Source organism: Jaculus jaculus, chromosome 2 (genome assembly GCF_020740685.1).
Source record: "Jaculus jaculus isolate mJacJac1 chromosome 2, mJacJac1.mat.Y.cur, whole genome shotgun sequence".
In the NCBI taxonomy this organism is placed as follows: Eukaryota; Metazoa; Chordata; class Mammalia; order Rodentia; family Dipodidae; genus Jaculus; species Jaculus jaculus.
In genome coordinates this window covers 69,219,269-69,240,395 of record NC_059103.1, presented here as the reverse complement: position 1 = coordinate 69,240,395, position 21,127 = coordinate 69,219,269, and the positions used below count along the sequence as shown (strand labels likewise).

The following is a 21,127-nucleotide window of genomic DNA, read 5'->3' as shown; positions in this document are numbered from 1 at the left end:
TCTAGCCGAATGGGTAAGCTCCAGTTTCAGTGAGAGACCCCGTCTCAAAAACAGGAAACAATCCAAAAAAGTCAGCGTGCAAGTGAGGAAGAAACCCAAAGTCGCCCACTAGCCACCCTCCCACGCACACGTGTGCACACTTACTTACACCACACATGTATGAACACGGCATACTCACACGTGCAAAAAGAAAAAAAAAAAAAGTCCGTGCCAGCCCACCTACAGAACTGCACATGAAATCCAGAGAATTTTTGACCAGCTACCCCAGATGTTTCCAGCCTTGGTACTTATTGCCTGCCCACGTGTCGAGTACAACTGACAGGTGGGTTGTAATGCCATCTTGCTCTAAATCTTCCTCTTGGTCTCTCAGTTTAGCTCGCTTGTTCCATTCCGGCCCTATACCTAGCTCATGGAGGCCTTACAGTGTTCTTAAAGTAAGGTCTCTGTAAAGTGGGAATAATAATAGCACCTCCTTGATGAGGTTAGAACCACACAGTTCCAGTAAGAAAAGAAACACCACTAATAGAACTGTCAATGATTTGTACCTTCACATGTTTGGGATGTGGTTTGGGATTAGCACAATTGAAGAACAATTTTTTTGTTGTTGTTACTTTAGTTTTGTTTTTTAAAGTTGGCTCTTGCTCTAGCCCAGGCCGACCTGGAATTCACTGTGTAGTCTCTAGCCGGCCTCAAACTCACATCAGTCCTCCTACCTCTGCATCCCAAGTGCTGGGATCAAAGGCATGCACCACTGCACACGGCTGCACATTTTTTTAAACTTGATCTTAGATTTAAATAGTCCCCATGTGGCTACTGTATTGAAAGGCACAGGTCACTAAAAGTTTGCTAGAATGAAAATGGATGTTCTATGTAAAAGAAGGGAGAGCAGTGAGTTGAAACAAATAAAGAATACAGCACTGGGGTGGGGGAGAAATGAAGAATACAGAGGAACAATAGAATAGTGGACGCAAAATTAGTAGGTACCCCCAAAGTCATTTCAATACAACCCAGGGCATACATTCCTTCTCCAGCGCTGCATTTTGTTAGAGAAGATCTGTTTCATTCTGCTGTAACTCCTACCATTAAGTCCTTATCCAAGGAGCCAACCAATTCTTTGAAGATAGTTATTGTAGTTGTTTTGGCCCCAAAGTGTTCATTTCTCCAACCCAAATAGTTCGTAATTCAATTTATAGTGTGGTATTGGGAAACTTGCTCAGTTCATCTCAGGGAGATAATTATACCTACTTCGCAGGGCTGCAGTGTATTTGGAGTTTGCAGTGGCAGGAGGCCTTGGTGTGCCCCTACTCACACTGTCTCTCTCTCTCAAAAGAATAATTAAAGTATTTTCTTAGAAAAATGGAGTGAAATCTGGTAAATAACCCCCCACCTATACTCATGCAAGCAAGTCTGACTAAACCCAGAGGTTCACTGCTATAAAAAAGAAACCATGAAAGTAGAAGATAGACTCATTGAGAAGAAGGGTTTCAGTGGGAGGATGACAAGAGAAGGTAATAGGAGTTATTATGCTAAAAGAGAAAAGTACATTATATCACTGAGACTTCAAAGCCAGCATAGAACTCAGAGTTTGTGCCAGGTCATCCTGGGCTAGCGTGAAACCCTACCCTGAAAAAAACAAAAACAATAATGAAGTTAAATGAGATCAAAAATGGTGAGTTATATACACAGGCACTGTGATGAGGATTTAACCTAAATGATTAAACCCTTAATCAAGTAAATTTAAAAATGTACATGGGGCTGAAGAGATGACTTAGCAGTTAAGCTTGCCCAGGAAGCCTAAGGACCCAGGTTTGATTACTCAGAACCTACATAAAGCCAGATGCATAAAGTGGTACATGCATCTGGAGTTCGTTTGCAGTGGCTAGAGACCCTAGCACATCATTCTCATTCTCTCTTTGCATGCAAATAAATAAATAAGAAAATTTTACATGAAAGTTGAGTGTGGTGGTATGTGCCTTTAATTCCAGCACTTAGGAGGCAAAGGTAGGAGGCCACTCTGAGACTACATAGTGAATTCCAGGTCATCCTAGGCTAGAGCAAGACCCTACCTTGAAGAACCAAAGAAAAAAAAATTTACATAAGTAAGTTCTTAATCATATAACAAAGATATTCTGAGTTTATTAATAATGCTCATGGCTGTGATCAAATACCTGAAAAGCAACTTAAGGAAGGAAGGGTTTATTTTAGCTTACAGTCCAAGGGGATACAGCACATCATTGCAGGGACTGTGAGAATGTGGGGCATCTGTACTCAGGAAGCAGCAGTGAACGCTGGTGCTCAGCTCACTTTCTCCTTTTAATTCAGTCTGGGATTCTAGCCCATGAAATAGTGCTGCCCACAGTTAGAGTGAGTCTTCCACCTCAGTTAACTTAATTTAAAAACTCCCTCACAGACATGCCCAAAGATAAGTTCCCATGGTGATTCTAAGTATCATCAAGTTGACAAATGAGATTATCACAGTGAGTCAATCCAAGTTCTTTCAAGAAATATGACACTGTACATAGTGGCACATATCTGTAATTCTAGCATATGGGAGGCTGAAGGAGGAGGATCAAAAGTTCAAGGCTAGCCTGGGCAAATAGACTCTCAAAGGGAGCCAAGGAAAAGAGAGGGAAAGGGGGCTGGAGAGATGGCTTAGCAGTTAAGCACTTGCCTGTGAAGCCTAAGGGCCCGGTTCGAGGCTCGGTTCCCCAGGTCCCACGTTAGCCAGATGCACAAGGGGGCACACGTGTCTGGAGTTCGTTTGCAGTGGCTGGAAGCCCTGGCGTGCCCATTCTCTCTCTCTCCCTCTATCTGTCTTTCTCTCTATGTCTGTCGCTCTCAATAACTAAATAAAAAATGAACAAAAAATATTTTAAAAAAAGAGAGGGAAAGGGAAGAAAGAAAAATGTACATGCTTTTTGCTACTCTTACCTTTGAGGTTAAGTATGACATTCTATTAGGATGTCTCCATTTTAAAATTACTATAGCCAGGCTGGGGAGATCGATAAAAGTGCTTAGTGCTAGATGTGGTGGCTCACACCTATAATCCCAGCAGAGGTAGGAAGATGATCTTGAGTTTGAGGCCAGCCAGTGCTAGAGAGTGAATTCCAGGTTAGCTTGGGCTAGAATGAGAACCTACTTCAAAGACAAACAAACAACAACAAAAAACCCTGCTTATTGTGAAAGCTTGGTTACCAAAGTTCAGCTCCCCAGAATGTACTTAAAGCCAGACCCAATAGTGCACATGTCTATAATACCAGCACAGCTATACTAATGGGAGGCAGAGTCTGGAGAATTTCATTGGCTAGCTAGTCTGGTATTCACAGAGGCAAAATAACAAGAGGCTATCTCAAACAAGGTGGGAGATATGGACTAACACCCCAAGGTTGTCCTCTGATCTCTACACATGCACTGTGGCACTTGTACACCCATCACTATTTAAACACAAATTCTCTTAGCCAACAGACCAAGTTCATGGAGACAAGATACAATACGGGTAAATATCTAACTTAAAAGTCTCTTATCTCTGGCTTTCGGTATGCATGCATTTCCTGCCTGTACCACTTATTTGTAAATGTTCTTCAGTTTTCACCCTCACTTTTCCTAGTGACAACTAAGGACTTTGCATTTGCAAAATCGTTTGTATTGGTATTAATAAACTTCTTCCAAGGTTTCTAATTAAGTCTTAGAGTGCTTTGTGATGCTTATTGTCTACTTGTTACTTAGACCAGGAATGAGTTTGGGGTTGAGTTTGCTACCTTGATTCTGCTGTGTTTGCTATCAGTGTCCTCTTGATGTCCATGATACGTCCCTCAGACCCTCCAATTCCATAGCCCTCAATGCTGTTGTAAAATCAGATGCCTTGTCCTACCTGTCAGGTACCATCATGGACCAGTATACAGCACAACAGCTGTACTCTCTCCTCATCAACGTAGTCCACTGGTGTCTTCTCCCATTGCCCACACCCTCTAGTCAAAGTCTTAACTCAAATGAACTGATTTGGCATAGGACGCATTCACAGAGATAAGATTGGCACACCCTATGATCTGTCATCTTGGGAGAAGCCCCTCTCAGCCATGCTTCTTCAAAGAATACACACTGCCTTGTTTATACCACACCTGTTCTAATGGCCCGAACAAACCAGGGTGGAGGAACTTCCAATACTTGTCTCTAAAGAGGCTCTTTTCATGTCTTCCGTCAATACCTGATTGCCCTAAGCACTTACAATGCAGAACAGAGAAGCAAATTTTTCCAAACACCAAACAATTTTTTTTTTTTTCAAGGTAGGGTCCCACTCTAGCCCAGGCTGACCTGAAATTTACTATATAGTCTCAGGGTGGCCTCAAACTCACGGTGATTCACCTCCTACCTCTGCCTCCCGAGAGCTGGGATTAAAGGTGTGCGCCACCATGCCTGGCTCTTAAACACTAAACAATTCTTAAATGGAGAAATGCCTCAGTGGGTCTGGTTTGAATGTGGATGTATGTCCCCCATAGGCTCAGGTATTTTATTAAGCTTATAACTTGGATCTCCAGCTGCCTGGCTGAAGGAGGTGTCACTGGGGGGGTGGATTCTGGAGTCCAGCCCTAAGATGTCTTGAGGCAAATCTGAATTCCAGCCCAGAGGTGTAAGAGAGCAATGTGACCTCTGGAGGCCTGCTGGCTGCATGTTTGTGCTTACTGCTTTGAGTTTCTGCGGGTTGTTTGGTTGTTTCTCTCTAGAGGTATGGAAGCAGCTTCTTCCACCGTTGATAGAACTGTCCCACCTCCACTACCCCAGTCTGTAAGCTTGCAGTAAATCCCTTCCTCCTCTAAACTGCCTGGTTTGGATGTTTGTCCCAGCAACATGGAACTGACTACAGCAGTGGACAAGAGTGTTTGATGCTCACTTATGAGAGCCTCAGTTGGATTCCCAGCACTCACATAAAATGCCAGGTGCTTCTACCTAATACCTGTGGTTCCAGTCTTGTAGGGGGTGGAGATGAGAATTGTTGGGGCTCACTGACAGCCAGTCTGACTCAAACAGCAGCTCCTGGTTCAGTGAGAGACTCCTAAAGGTAACAACAGAAAAACCATGGAGGAAGACACCTGATGTTCTCTGGCCTTAAATGAAAAATCAAATGAATTGGGCTGGAGTGTAGCTCAGTGGTGGAGCACTGACCTAATAGGCACAAGGCCCAGATTTGATTCCTAGCATGCGGGTGGGGAGGGGGGATTGAATGAATCAAACTATAGTAAATCAAATTTATTTAAAGAATGCATGCTTTTTACAAACTTAATCTAATTATTATACCTTTCAGTGTAGCAGCACTGCTCTGTAATCAATTATGTATGCACATTGATCCACAAGATGAAACTGATGAATTTTCAAATATACCAAATTTACTTTGAAGCCTTCAGTAGCTAACACATCAGTGTCCTGCAGCTAATGTATTTTCCCATACTTGGACATAATCATTTCAACTATTTTATCTTTTGTGGTCTTATAAATGATGTTTTTGTCTTGTCCATCAAATGTAAGTGAACCAAGAGATTTTATTCACAAAAAAATATAAATGACAATGTTGTATAGCCATTTGCTCCAAATTGAAACATCATTCTGGAGGCATACTCTTCAAGAAGTTTCAAATAGAAACAGGTTCAAGACTCGGGACGTGTAAAGGAAACTTATGAAGTCAGGAGGTTAACTCCTCTCAAGTCTAGGGAAGCTCCTGAAATTTGCGAAACTGACAATGTCCCTCTCCAAGGACATACAAGATACAGGCAATAGTGTTGCAGTGTTCGGGGAGAGGACTTTCCGGAGATTTGGGGACACAGCTTCCATGAATTGTCGCCTATGCTGGGGTGGTGGGCTTTCCTGTGACCTAACCATCCTAGAGTTGTCTGTGGTGCTGTTAGGTGACCCCTCACCCATCCTCCTGTAAGTAATTCCAATAAATTTACTGGATCACTGAGCTAGACTTAGATGGAATCATTTCTTTAGTCTGTCATTGGTGCCTTATCTGGGGTGAATAGACCTTTGTTCACACCCCCCAGGAAAAGCTAACAACAAATAAATAAATTTATAATGATTTAAGTATGTGTAAGATGGATTATAGCATGGAGCAACAGGCCAACTCACCACTGGGAGCATACATTGTTAGAATTGTATATAAAATTGACTCTTTTTTTCAAGAGTTTTTATTTATTTGATAGCAAGAAAGAGGCAGAGAGAGAGAAAAAATAGGCACAATGGGGCCTCAAACCTCTGTAAATGAACCCCAGATGCATATGCAGCTGGCTTATGTGAATTCTGGGGGATTGAACCTGGGTCCTTTGACTTTGCAGGAAAGTACCTGGGATTCCAGTGAATGAAGGAAGGATCAGTGGATAAAACAGTGCAACAGGTTACCTTTAGATTCAGTAATTCATACTGGGGATTCCTTTATGAGTAGGAGCCATCCTTGGTGTTGAGTACTGGGTTTGGCACTGCTACAGGCACTGTAAGCTGCATTTATCTAACAAGTGTACATTTCGGGCTTGCTCTCAATTTCTTAATCTTACTAACAATGCCTCCTTATATTATCTCTATAAATACACCACTGACTTGGATAGCAGTGCTTTCGTAGGCTTAATTCTTACACCTGAAACTGTTTTGTCAAAAGGAAAAAATGGGGGCTGGAGAGATAGCTCAGCAGTTAAGGCAGTTGCCTGCAAAGCCTAATGACCTGGGTTTGATTCCACAGTACTCACGTAAGCCCAGATGCACAAAGTGATGCATGCATCTGGAGCTTGTTTGCAGTGGTCGGAAGGCTGGCGTGCCCATTCTCTCTGTCTGTGTCTGTCTGCTTGCAAATAAATAAAAATATTTTTTACTGGGCGTGGTGGTGCACGCCTTTAATCCCAGCACTTGGGAGGCAGAGGTAGGAGGATTGCCATTAGTTCAAGGCCACCCTGAGACTGTATAGTGAGTTCCAGGTCAGCCTGAACTACAGTGAGACCCTACCTTGAAAAAACAAAAAACAAACAAAAAAAAAAATTTAAAAAAGAAAATGCTGGGCATGGTGGCAGAAGCCTTTAATCCCAGCAGTTGGGAGGTAGAGGTAGGATTGCTGTGGGTTTGAGGCCAGCCTGAGACTACATACATACAGGTCATCCTGGGCTAGAGTGAGACCCTACCTCAACAAAACACAAAAAAAGGAAGAAAGAAGAAGGAAAGCTAATCATGATGGGAGGAAAATTAATGAGAACAAAGTATGACATGTGTAAAGATGTCATAATGAAAGCCAGTACTATGTATGCTAACCTAAAATAAAATTCAAGAAAAGATAACCATTTATTTTTATGAAGTTCGACATTGGAGCAATTTGATGTAATCTGGGAGATATATCTGGGAGTACATTTTTATACATATGTATGTACATGTACATATAAATCTATATATAATTAGTAAGTACATTAAAAATATTTGACTAGATCTGTGCCAAGTCATAGAGTTGCAGTGGGGTTATCTGTGACTCACTCAGGTGTGTACACCTCTGTATTGTTTTGATATTTTCTTTCAGTATGTATTACTTTAGTATTTGGACAAAGATAAAAATATGTATATTTTAAACCCAGATAAACAGTTTTCACATCTCAGTGGTTCTCAAGCTGGTGGGGAAAGAAAGGTGAATTTAATAAAAACATGGTAAAGCTACCTACCTCAGTGGTAAATAGAATTCTAACATAGTTCTCAGGAGCCTAGTATGTTAATCAAACATCTATCCCCAGATGTAAAAGTCCATAGTTAGTTGGCCTTAAATTAAAGAGATTATTGTAAGTGGGCCTAACCTAACTAGGTGGGCCCTTCGAAGTCAGAAATGCCAGCAGGAGATTCTGGCCTTGAAGTAGTAGCAAGCCACTGTGCACTGCCATGTCTAGGACCTGAGAGTATTCTTTAGGAACTGACAGCAAACAAGCACCTACAACCACCAGAAACTTAAGTTCTTCTAAGGACTAGTGAACTTCAAAAATGACCCCAACTCTCAGGTAAGATACAACCATGGCTGGTATCTTGATTCCAGCCTAGTGAGACCCCAGTCCTCAGTCTATTTCCAGACTTCTGACTCAATGGTAGTGTGAGAATAATATGTTTGTATTGCTTTATTTAAAAAACTTTTTTTGAGACAAGGTATTACTATGCAGCCTAGGCTGCTGGCCTCCAACTCTTTTTTTTTTTTTTTTTTTTTTGAGACAGCCTCACATAGCCACTTGATCCTACTGCTCTTGGTCCTACTGCTTCCTCCTGAGTGGTGGGATTATAAGTATGTGCCACCATGCCCAGCTTCTACATTGTTTAAAATCCCTAAATTTGTGGTACAGGCAACCCTTTTTTTAATCTGAGGTTCCACTCTGCAGTTTTAGTTATGCATGGTTAAGTGTGGTCCAAGAATATTAAAATGACAATTCCAGAGATACACAAAGCTTAAATAACTTATCACGGTATATTGTGCTATTTTATTGCTATTGTTGATCGCTTTTTTTGTTTTGTTTTGTTTTTTTGAGGTACGGTCTTGTTCTGGTCCAGGGTGACCTGGGATTCACTGTGTAGTCTCAGGGTGGCCTTGAACTCACAGCGATCCTTCTACCTCTGCCTCCCAAATGCTGGGATTAAAGGCATGTGCCACCACGTCCAGCTGTTGATTGCTTTTTTTTTTTTTAACATATTTTTATTGACAGCTTCCATACTTACATACATACAAAAATACTTACAGACAATAAACCATCATAATTCCATCCTCTCCTCCACTTTCCCCTTCACAAATCCACAGTCCATCATATCCCCCACTTATCTCCATTAGTCTCTCTTTTATTTTGATGTCATCATCTTTTCCTCCTATTATGAGAGTCTTGTGAAGTTAGTGCTAGGCACTGCAAGGCCAAGGATATTGAGGCCAATTTCTGTCTGGTTGATTGCATTGTAAGCAGTCCTACCCTTCCTTCAGCCCTTACATTCTTTCTGCCACCTCTTCCACAATGGACCCTGAGCCTTAGAAGGTGTGACAGAGATGTTTCAATGCTGAACATTCCTCCATCATGTCTTCTCAGCACTATGTTGCCTTTTGGGTCATCCCAGTGATCACTGCCACCTGAAAGGAGAAGCTTCTCTAACCAAAAGTGAGAGTAGCATTAATACATGGGTATGGAGGAGGAAGAGGCGGTGCCTTGGGCACCAGCGAGGGGGCCGGGCTCGCCTGCGCTGGGCGGAAGGGTGGAGTCGCCTGGGCTTCCCGCGAGCACCCCGGGGCCGGGCGTACCGTAGCCAAGGCGGCGGCGGGCGATTTGGTTGATGCGCTCCTACAGTACAGGACTGATGAAGGTCACCCGAAGGCCTCCAAGGAAACCAGAAGACATGTACTCTTCGACCTCCTAACTTCTGGGTTTGCTGCTGGTTGATGTGAGGCTCCAGCGAGGATGGGTTCCTCATGAGAAGATGGGTCTGGAGCAGAGCTTTGGATGCCAGAGCCTCTGTGCCCGGCTTCTCTTCCTTTGACCTGCAACACAGGTGTATCTCAGCTGTGGAGTACAAGGCCTGTTTTCTTGCTGAATCACTTCCACAAGATTGTGTGTATTTACACTTCAACCATGTGCAGTTCTAGGCTGTCTGTTTTGAACATGCTGGCAGTTTGGTTTTTCTAGGCTTAGGAGTGAGGTAGCTCCCAGGTGCAAACTCCAGTTGTGTAAGGAAAGCAGTAATGAATTTCCATCTTTGTAGCTTAATAAAGTAAAATTCAATCAAAAAAAAAATACATGGGTATGAACATTAAGTAAAGCGTTTACTGGGCAGTTTGGAGGGCATATTTATTTAGTCAGACAAGAACAGGCATTATACTCCTAATGCTCATGACATCCCCCACCATAAGCTTTTGATTAGGTTTTCAGTACTAGGCATGTATTCCCTCCCATAGAGTGGGTCTCCAGTCCAATTAGAGAGTGGTTGGTTTCCCCCATAACAGACATGTCACTATTGCACCCGTTGGCTCATTTGGCCTGGCTGGCCAACTTGAGGCTTGCAGTGTCCACTGTTTTCACCACTGAAAATTTCATTTCATTTTTCCTTACTACTGAATAGAATTCCATTGTATAAATGTACCATGTCTTCATTATCCATTCATTAGTTGAGGGATATCTAGGTTGGTTCTATTTCCTAGCTACTGTGAATAGAGTGGCAATAAACATGGTTGTGGAAGTATCTCTTAGGTAATAAGAAGAGTCCTTGGGATATATACCTAGGAGGGCTATAGCTGGGACATATGGTAAATCTATTTTCAGCTGTCTCAAGAACCTCCACACTGATTTCCACAATGGCTGTACCAGATTACATTCCCACCATCAGTGTAGAAGGGTACCCCTTTTACCTCATCCTCACCAACATTTATTGTCATTTGTTTTCTTAATGATAGCTATTCTGACAGGAGTGAGATTGAATCTCAAAGTAGTTTTAATTTGCATTTCCCTAACGGTATTGTTGATCTCTTACTATGCCTAATTTATAAGGTAAACTTTGTCACAGTTGTTAGGTCCTGTTTGTGATTTGGGCATCTGAGGAACATCTCAGAGCCTATAATTAGTGAGCTTTCTGTTCCTCTAATAAATAACTTGTGGTAAACACCTTGCACATAGAAAGGATTTATTTGGGCTGTTGTAGAGCTTTCAATCCATGATGGATTGGCCTTTACTTTTAGGCCCATTTCATGTGGGTGCATAGTACAGAGCCAAACTACTGTCCTCACAGCAAGAAGGAAATAGAAAGTAAGCTAGGGATTGCTCACTGGTAAAGTGCTTGTCTACCATTTGTGAGGAGGTGACCTGAAAACTTCCCATTTTTTATCTAAAGGTTTATTTATTTGCAAGAAGAGAGAGAAAATGGATGAGAATGGGCGTACCAGCATCTAGTGCTGTTGTAAATGAATTACAAATACATGTATCACTTTGGGCATCTGGATTTCCTGGATACTGGGAAAGTGAACCCAGACCCATAGGCTTTGCAACCAAGTGCCTTTAACCGCTGAGCCATCTCCCAGCTTCCCCCTCCCATGACTCTTTTTTATATTTGATTGATTGATTGATTGATTGATTGATTGATTGATTTGAGAGAGAGAGAGAGAGAGAGAGAGAAAGATACAGAGAATATGGGTACACCAGAGCCTCATGCCACTGCAAACTAATTCCAGATGCATGTGCAACTTTGTGCATCTGGCTTTACATGCATACTGGGGAATTGAACCCAGGCCATAAGGCTTAGCCTTTAACCACTGTGCAAGCTCCCACTTTTTTTGTTGTTGTTGTTTTGAGGTAGGATCTCACTGTAGCCCAGGCTGACCTGGAATTCACTATGTAGTCCCAGGCTGGCCTTGAACTCACAGTGATCCTCCTATCTCTGCTTCCCAAGTGCTGAGATTAAAGTCATGTACCACCACACACAGATTCCCCTACTATTTTTTTTTTAATGTTTGTGTTCATATGTGTGGCTACACATGTGTGAGTAGAGTGGATGCCAGAAGACAACTTCAGATGTGCCATTCTTTAGGAATGCCATTAACCTTTTTTGAAGCAGGGCCTCTCATTGGTCTGAAACTCACCAATTAAGCTAGACTGACTGGCTGGTGAGTCCCATGGATTGGCCTCCTCAGCACTGGAATTACAGATACATGCCACCATGTGTGCTACTTTTACATGGATTCCGGAAAGTGAACCCAGGTCCTCATGCTTGCAAGGGAAGCACTTTACCAACTGAGCCATCTTCCCAGCCCCATTACCAATCACTCTTTAAGAAGCCCCACATATTAAAGACTCCATCACCTCCTAGTAGTGCCAACTTGAAGACAAAGTCTTATACACAACCTTTGGGGACATTCCAGTCTTGCATAACAATAGCTGTATTGGGAATCAAAATTTCTTATGATCTGTAGTCAGTAATTATCCCCAACCAGATACCTAAGAGTTTTAAAAATTGAGGAGGGCTGGGGAGAAGGCTTAATGGATAAAGTCCTTCCCATTCAAGTGTGAGTACATGAGTTCAGATTCCACATAAAGCTGGTCACATGGTGCCAGTGTGTCTGAGGCAAGCAGGGAAGCACAGACAGAGAATCACCTCAAGCTCATGAGCCAGATATTCTGGCATATGAGAAAACTACCCAAAACAAGGTAGAAAATGAAGACCAACACCTGAAATTGTCCTCTGAGCTCCACACATACACAGGGCATGCATAAACCTATACTTAAACATGTGAATGCACACATGTACACACACAGAGTCAAGAAATCCTCTACTACCTGGTAAGCAAATTAGCTGGGTAAGGAAATAAAATGGTCCAGTACAGTCATGTTCCACAGTACACAGTGACCAGAACAAGTTTTCTTCTATTTTTTTAGTTTCAGATTTTTATTTATTTTTTTTATTTATCGAGAGCGACACAGAGAGAAAGACAGATAGAGGGAGAGAGAGAGAATGGGCGTGCCAGGGCTTCCAGCCTCTGCAAAGGAACTCCAGATGCGTGTGCCCCCTTGTGCATCTGGCTAACATGGGACCTGGGGAACCGAGCCTCGAACCGGGGTCCTTAGGCTTCACAGGCAAGCGCTTAACCGCTAAGCCATCTCTCCAGCCCAGAACAAGTTTTCCTTATCACTGCAAAGTGAACATGACATTGCCTTGGTAACACTGGTCTTTCCACAGTACTTTTTGTTGTTGTTGTTGTTCATTTTTTGTATTTATCTATTTGAGAGAGACAGACACAGAGAGAAAAGCAGAGACAGAGAGAGAATGGGCACGCCACGGCCTCCAGCCACTGCAAACGAACTCCAGATGTGTATGCCCCATTGTGCATCTGGCTAACATGGGACCTGGGGAATCGAGCCTTGAACTGGGATCCTTAGGCTTCACAGGCAAGCGCTTAACCTCTAAGCCATCTGCCCAGCCCTCCACAGTACTTTTGTTATCAGTCTTTCCTTTAGGAATGTAACTGCCATAATCCGGGAGCATCTCTGTTCCTTCAGCAATTGTTCACCCTACCATGCAGCCAGCCCTCGGGTGAATGGAATGAACTCCGAAATGGTCTCTGCTCCATGAGTGTCGGCCTGTTCCACCACTGCCTGCCTCATTCTCTGTCTTCTCTTAGGCTTTATAGTTGTCATAATGTCTGGGCAAAATCTGAAGTTGTACATTTTGGGGAATATTCTCAGCTAACATAAGAGCTTTCATATTCAAGTAAGAGGCCAACCATTTGACCTATTTTGAATAAGGTAGCTTGTCAACAACCTGCAGGGGGTTGGGTATGTTGCTCAGTGGTAGAGCATATGCCTGGCAGATCCCCGGTTTCCATCCTCAGTACTAAGCAAAAAAAAATTAATGAGCATAAATAACCTGCAATGACAAGTTGTGTTGTATATCTGCAAATTACCAACTGAAGCAATATTGCAGAAGTTTTACTCATAGTAGAAAAATTACATCATAAACTACAGTGGAGTGTGGAATTGAGGAAATTTTCTCCCCTTCTTTAGAGTACGAAGCTAAGCAGCCTCCCTTTCCAGAAGGATATAAAGTGAAACAAGAAGCTAAAGCTAATGTGAGTATTGCCCCTGCCTCAGCCTATGCTCTCACATGACAGAGGCACTGACCACCTTGAAGGTCAGTGTCCTGAATTAGGGAGGTGAGACTGGGAAGGCACTGGAGCTAGGACTTGAAGCCCTTGCTCTACTACCAGTGGTCTGATCTAAAGAGACCATGTAACCACTTTGAGCTTAGTCATTGCATCTCTTAAGTGGGGTAGATGCTGTTCGACTAGTTTACAGAGTCTCTGTGAGGCTCAAATGCGATTCTGTATGAGAAAGATCTTTACTGGGTCTAATAGCATTTCTGTGTTGGAGACAGTTACAGATAGAGCAGGGCAGTTGGAAAGGAAGGCCCCTTGGAAATGTATCTTTAAGTCAAACACACTTAACGTAGTTTATCATTTTTTATTTTTATTTATTTGAGAGAGAGAAAGAGGCAGAGAGAGAGAGAGAGAAAGAGAGAGAATAGGCATGCTGGAGCCTCCAGCCACTGAAAACAAACTCCAGACACATGTGCCACCTTGTACATCTGGCTTATGTGTGTCCTGGGCAATCAAACCTGTGTCCTTTGGCTTTGCAGGCAAGCCCTTTAACCATAAGCCATCTCTCCATCCCTTAATATGGTTTAAAAAACATTTTAAGTAAGGATCAGAGATGAAGGGACTTGAGCAGGGTCACAGGGAACAACCAAAACCCAAGCATCTAGACATTCAGTAAGTTATTGCCACAGTTGCCTCTCACAGAATTCTTGTAGCTAAAACTCTTGTTGTGAATATTCTTTTCTTAGTGTCCTATTGGATGTAATTCTTAAACAATTTTCTCTGAGGATACTAATTATAGTTCTTTTTGCCTCAATTATTTGTCATTCTAGAGTCAGTTGTTCAATTTATAGCAGGTGTGTCCAACCTTTTGCCATTGTGATACACTGTCATCTCCAGACATGTTAGGGCACATTCATAGCTATCCTGGGATGCATGTTATCTGTGGGCACACCTAATTTATACTTTTATTTTTGTTTTAGTTTTAAGATGGTTCTGCTATGTAGATAAGACTGGCCTGGAATTCCATGGGTAGCCCAAGCTGACCTTAAACTCTTTTTTTTATAAATGTTTTATAGACAATCTCTGTAAATGTAGACAATATATTATGATTATAATCTTCTCCCATCACCCTCACTCTTCCTCCTCCCAAATAACCCTCCTCTGAATTTCTTCTTTCCAACTAGTCTCTCTTCTATTTTGATGTCCTTATTTATTTATTGTTCTCTGATGTAGGGTCTCACTCTAGCTCAGGCTGACCTGGAATTCACTATGTGGTTTCAGGGTGGCCTCAAACTCACAGTGAACTCACACCTGGCTTCCTCTTTTTGTTTTCTTTTTTTGAGGTAGAAGCAGAAAGAGAGAATATGAATGAACATACTGGGGCCTCTTGCTACTGCAGATGAATTACAGATGCATGTGCTACTTTGTGCATCTGGCTTTACATAAGAAATCAAACTCAGGCTATCAGGCTTTGCAAACAAGAACCCTTAACCACTAAGCAATGTCTCTTGCCCATCCTTTTTTTTTTTTTTTCAAGGTAGGGTCTTACTCTAGCCCAGGCTGACCTGGAATTCACTATGTAGTCTCAGGCTGGCCTTGAACTCACGGCAAACCTCCTACCTCAGCCTCCTGAGTGCTGGTAATAACAACCCATCATTTTTATTATTATTATGCCGGTCTTGTGTAGGTAGCATTAGCCACTATGTGGTCATGAGTGCCATGGACACTTTGTCTGGAAGACAGTATTGCAAAGAATTCCTTTCCTTCCTTTGGCTCCTACATTCTTCTTTTCTTTTTCAAGGTAAGGTCTTACTCTAGCCCCCGCTGACCTAGAACTCACTCTGTAGTCCCAGACTGGCCTCAAACTCACAGCAGTCATCCCATCTGTTCCTCCTGGGATTAAATGCATATGCCACCATACCTGGTATGACTCCTACTTTCTTTCTAACACCTCTTCTGTAATACTCCCTGAGTTTTGGAGGGTGTGATATAGATGTCTCACTTAGTGCTGAACGCTTAACTGTCATTTCTCAGCACTTTGATGAGTATTGAGTCTCCCCAGTAGTCACGGCCATCTGAAAATTGAAACTTCGCTAACCAAAAGTGAGAATAGCATTATATGGGCATAAACACAAGTACTTAGAGGACAGTTTGGTGGATATAATATACCCACTGTTGCAATCCGGTTCACATTGCTGGTGGAAATCACCCAACCAACAGCAGCTTGTGGGAAAAAGAGGTTTATTTTGGCTTACAGGCTCGAGAGGAAGGTCCATGATGGCAGGGGAAAATGATGACATGAGCAGAGGGTGGACATCACCCCTGGCCCACATAAGGTGAGCAATAGCAACAGGAGAGTGTGTCAAACACTGGCATGGGGAAACTGGCTATAACACCATAAGCCCACCTCGGACAATATACTGCCTCCAGGAAGCATTAATGCCCAAATCTCCATCAGCTGGGAACCTGGCATTCAGAACACCTAAGTTTACGGGGGACACCTGAATCAAACCACCACACCCACAAAAATATACCCATGTAGCCAGACAACAGTAGTAATTTCCCCCCTAGGGCTTATGATCTCCCTAGCCATAGACTTGATTAGGTATGCACTACTGGCCATGAATTTGCTCCCGTAGAGTAGGACACAAATTTAATCAGAAAGCAGTTGGTTTCTCCATAACAAACAGGCCACCATTGCACCAATTTTCACATTTGGCCTGGCTGACCAGCTATTAAAACTTGCAGGGTCCATAGCTGGTTAAGAGTATTGAAGTTGGCCATGGTGGTACACACCTTTAATCCCCACACTTGGGAGGCATTGGGATTGTTGTGAGTTTGAAGCCAGCCTAGGACTACAAAGTGAGTTCCAGGTATACAGTGAGACACTACCTCAAAAAACAAAAACAAAAAAAGACTGTTGATGCCTTTTTTACCTCCAATATCCTGCATAGCTCTTTATAGCATCCTGACAGCTAGTCTGCAGGAGGAGGCTTCCAGCTCCAGCTTCAGCTTGATTTATTAGTGACCTGCAGTCCAAGTATGTGGAGTCTTTAGCAGTAGGGTCTTAGCCTTAGTTCTGGTGGGCAACAAATAGCCTTGGTAATTGCTTGTAATATTTTGGGGCATCAGAGGCTTCCTTGACCAAAATCTTGCTAGAAAGTAGCCTATCCATAGCACTGAAATTTTCTTGTAACAGTGTATGGTTTTTGTGCCTTTAATTGTTATTGGATTATTGGTGTATGCCACCATGCTTGGATTTATTTATTTATTTATATACTTATCTATTTTGTTGTTGTTGTTGAGACAGGGTCTCATTCTATAGTTCAGGGTGGCCTGTACTTCCTATGTAGACAAATGTGGCCTTGAATTTGTGATGATCTGCCTATGCTTTCCAAGTCCTGGGATTACAAATTTGCAATACCAAATGTGGCTGTGTTTATAGTTCTTGTGTTTGGGCTTTATATGTTGACTGTCTTTACCTGTGTAGAGAGCTTCAATTATTTATTTAAATTTTAAAATGGGAGTATGAGAGAATTTTGTACATAGTATCTTATAGCTTTCCACAGAATCAGAGCTGGGGGGTGAGATGCTATATAAGATAGATAGATAGATAGATAGATAGATAGATAGATAGATAGATAGATAGATAGATAGATGATAGATAAGATAGATAGAGGTAGGTAGGTAGGTAGGTAGGTAGGTAGGTAGATAGATAGATGGATAGATAGATAGATAGATATAGGAGCTTATTTGGGACATTGGCTCTCACACAGTTATAGAAGTTGAAAAGCCCCATGATCAGCCACCTGTAAGCTGGAGAACCAGAAAGTTCTTGGAGAGTTACTTGCTACAAGACTGAATGTTTCAGAAATGAGGAAGCTGATGGTAAACTCTCAGTCCAAGTGCAAAGGCCTGAGAACTAGGGTCTACTAGTGTAGGTCCTAGATTCCCCATACCTAAGCCAAGACTGGCAGAAGGACATGCTGGCTCAAGACAGAATGTTCCTTCCTTCCTCCTCCTCCTCTTCCTCCTTTGTTTCACTCAGGCCCCAAGTCTGTTGGAGTGTGCCTGACCATACTTGGTTGGATTTTCTCCAACTCATTCACCAGTCCCCTCTCTAATCTCCAGAAACACCCTCACAGACATACTCAAAAACTTCGTCCAGCTATCTTGGTATGCCTTAGTCCATTCAAATTGACATCTAAAACAAACCATCACAGCTGCTGTGGTCACCTTCTACCGCTACATGTGGGTTTGTTTTCTGGATGAATGTCTTCTTTTTTTTTTTAATTAATTAATTTATTTATTTGAGAGTGACAGACACAGAGAGAAAGACAGATAGAGGAAGAGAGAGAATGGGAGCGCCAGGGCTTCCAGCCTCTGCAAACGAACTCCAGACACGTGTGCCCCCTTGTGCATCTGGCTAACGTGGGACCTGGGGAACCGAGCCTCAAACCAGGATCCTTAGGCTTCACAGGCAAGCGCTTAACTGCTAAGCCATCTCTCCAGCCCTGGATGAATCTCTTCTATGAATTAAAAAAACACTGACAATTGGTGGATGTGATGTGAGGGTGTACACCTTTAATCCCAGCACTCAGGAGGCAGAGGTAGGAGGATCACTGTGAGTTCAAGGCCACCCTGAGACTACAGACTATATTAGTGAATTCCAGGTCAGCCTGGGCTACAGTGAAACCCTACCTCACCAAAAACAAACAAACAAAAAAACCAAGAACAACAAAAAAAAAACACTGACAGGCACTCGGCACCCATTATCCTCTGGGAGACATCTCTTCAGCATGAGCAGGCAAAGGGTCATTAGTTTACAGTTGAGCAGTAGACCTCCAAATCAGAAGTCAGTTTTGGCAATTTTGATTTTGTTGGGTACTAGGCATTCGAATTTGTTTACAGAAGAGCCACTAGAGAGAGCAATTAACAAAATTTCTTAGATTTGGAGCCAGAGATGGGAAATGTGGGTAGCTACCAGATTTCACTTAACCACTATGTGTCATTTATTTCCACCTCTGTGGTGCCAGGCAACTCTTCGTAGTGTTCTGCTGGCTGAGGAACTTGTGTTCTCTGGGAAAATTTCCTCCAGTGGCTACCACTTCCTCTCACTAATCCCAGCTGGCTTCATCCTCATTTCTCTCTGTATTTGTCCAATCTCTCAGTGGAAGATGGACATCCTCTCTCTTTTTCTAAGAGTTTCTTCCTTGACTGCCATTTATAGGTGGGGGTCAGGAAATCAAAGATCTGTGTCCCTTGAATCTATGTCTTATCTAACGTAAAATTTTATTCCTTTCTAAGATTACCAGAGAAAACTTAAGAATTAAGTTCTTCATAGGCTTTGATGTCCCTTCCCCACCAGGTCTCACCTTTGGAGGAAATGACTTCCCAAAGCTTCAACACACAGAAATACCTTCAAGTGTCCAATTTCCTCAAAGAATCACCTGTATCCTGTCCTCAGAAGAAATCAAAAACTATTGAGCCGAAAACTTGTAAGTAAGGTTCCAAGTCTGGGCTTTAACACTGCATAATCACAAGTGTTAGAAGGGATCAATACCTCAAGGACACCACAGAAAACACAGGGGGAGGGGGTCACATACACCTCAGGAAGACTACAGAAATCATGGGGGAGGGGTCAGATACACCTCAGAAAGACCACAGAAATGGGGGGAGGGGAGGAGGTCAGATACACCTCAGGAAGACCACAGAAACCACAGGGGGAGGGGGCCGGATACATCTCAGGGAGGCAACAGAAATCACATGTAAAGGGGGTCTGATACACCTCAGGGAGACCACAGAAAATACGAGGGGGGGGGGAGGTAGATACACCTCAGGGAGATCACAATCCATGGGGGTATCACACCTCAAGGAGAACACAGAATGGCGACCACAAAAACCACAGGGTCAGATACACCTCAGGAAGATCTCAAAAATCACAGGAGGGTTGTTAGATACAACTCAGGAGACCGCAGAAACCATGGGGGGGGGGGTTGTCAGATACACCTCAGGGATACCACAGAAATCATGGGGGGAGGGTCAGATACACCTAAGGGAGACCACAGAAACCATGCGGAAAGGGGTCAGTATACCTTAGGTAGACCACAGAAACTGGGGGGGGGGGATTGGTATGCCTCAGGGAGACCACAGAAATGGGGGGGGTCAGATACACCTCAGGGAGACAACAGAAATCACATGTGAAGGGGGTCTGATGCACCTTAGGGAGATCTGAACAGTTATCAATAATCTCCCAACTAAAAAAAGCCCAGGCCCAGATGGGGGTGAGTAAGATACACCTCAGGAAGACTGCATAAATCATGGGGGAGGGGTCAGACACACCTCAGGAAGACCACAGAAATTGCAGGGGAAGGAGTCAGATACCCTCAACAAGACCACAGAAATCAAGGGGGGAGGGGTCAGACAAACCTCAGGGAGACAACAGTAATCACAGGGGGAGGAGTTGCCCTCAGGAAGACCTCAGAAATGGGGGGAAGGAAAGTGAGCAGCAGGGTCAGACACAACTCAGGGAAACAACAGAAATCACAGGGGGAGGGGCCAGATACATCTAGGGAAGACCACAGAGGGTGGGGGGAGGGAGTAAGCTACAACTCAGGAAGACCACAGAAACCATGGGGGAGGGGATCAGATACACCTCAGCGAGACCACAAACCATGGGGGTGTCAGATGCCCCTCAGAAAGACCACACAAATCACAGGGGGAGGGAGTCAGATACCCTTCAGGAAGACCACAGAAATCACAGGGGAGGAGGTCAGATACACCTCAGGAGGACCACACAAATCACAGGGGGAGGTGGTCATATACACCTCAGGGATACCACAGAAACCATGGGGGGGGGAGGTGGTCAGATACATCTAAGGGAGACCACAGAAATGACGTGGGGGGCAGATACACCTTGGGGAGACCACAGAAATCACAGGGGGAGAGGTCAGGTACCTGTCAGGGAGACCACAGAAACCACGGGGGAAGGGGTCATATACACCTCAGGAAGACCACAGAAACCATGGGGGTGGGGGTCAGATCCATGTCAGGGAGACCACAGAAACCAACTGTGGGGGAGAAGATCACATGCACCACAGGGAGACCACAGAAATAGACTCTGTTCTTATATTTGTTTGTTTTGTTTTGAGACAGGGTCTCACTGACCTTGAACTTGTAGTCTTCCTTCTGCCTCTGCCTAATAAACATAATTCTTTTTTGTGTGCATGTGTATAGGTGCATGTGTATGTGCAAATGGAGGCCAGTTATTAACATCCAGAATCATCTTTCCTTGCTCTCCACCTTACTTATTGAGGCAGACCTCACTTGAAGCCAGAACTGGCTGATTCAGTTACTCTAGTAGCCAGCTTGCCCCAAAGATCCCTTGTTTCTGCCTCCTAATAAATGCTGAAAGTATAGGTAGGCTGCCACACCCACTAGGCATTTACACGGGTGTTGGGGGGGGTCTGAATTCTAATCTTTACATTTGTGCAGCAAGGTCTTATGCACTGAGCC

General features: G+C 43.3%; 1 protein-coding gene across 1 annotated transcript in view; it reads left to right on the top strand.

Annotated features, from left to right (window-relative positions):
• Iqck (IQ motif containing K) overlaps positions 1-21,127 on the top strand; it is a 233,228-nt gene that overhangs the window by 649 nt on the left and 211,452 nt on the right. The window contains exons 2-3 of the mRNA XM_045143039.1: positions 13,521-13,585; positions 18,981-19,110. Coding sequence (XP_044998974.1) covers positions 13,521-13,585; positions 18,981-19,110 — 195 coding nt within the window. The remainder of the gene's footprint in view (positions 1-13,520; positions 13,586-18,980; positions 19,111-21,127) is intronic.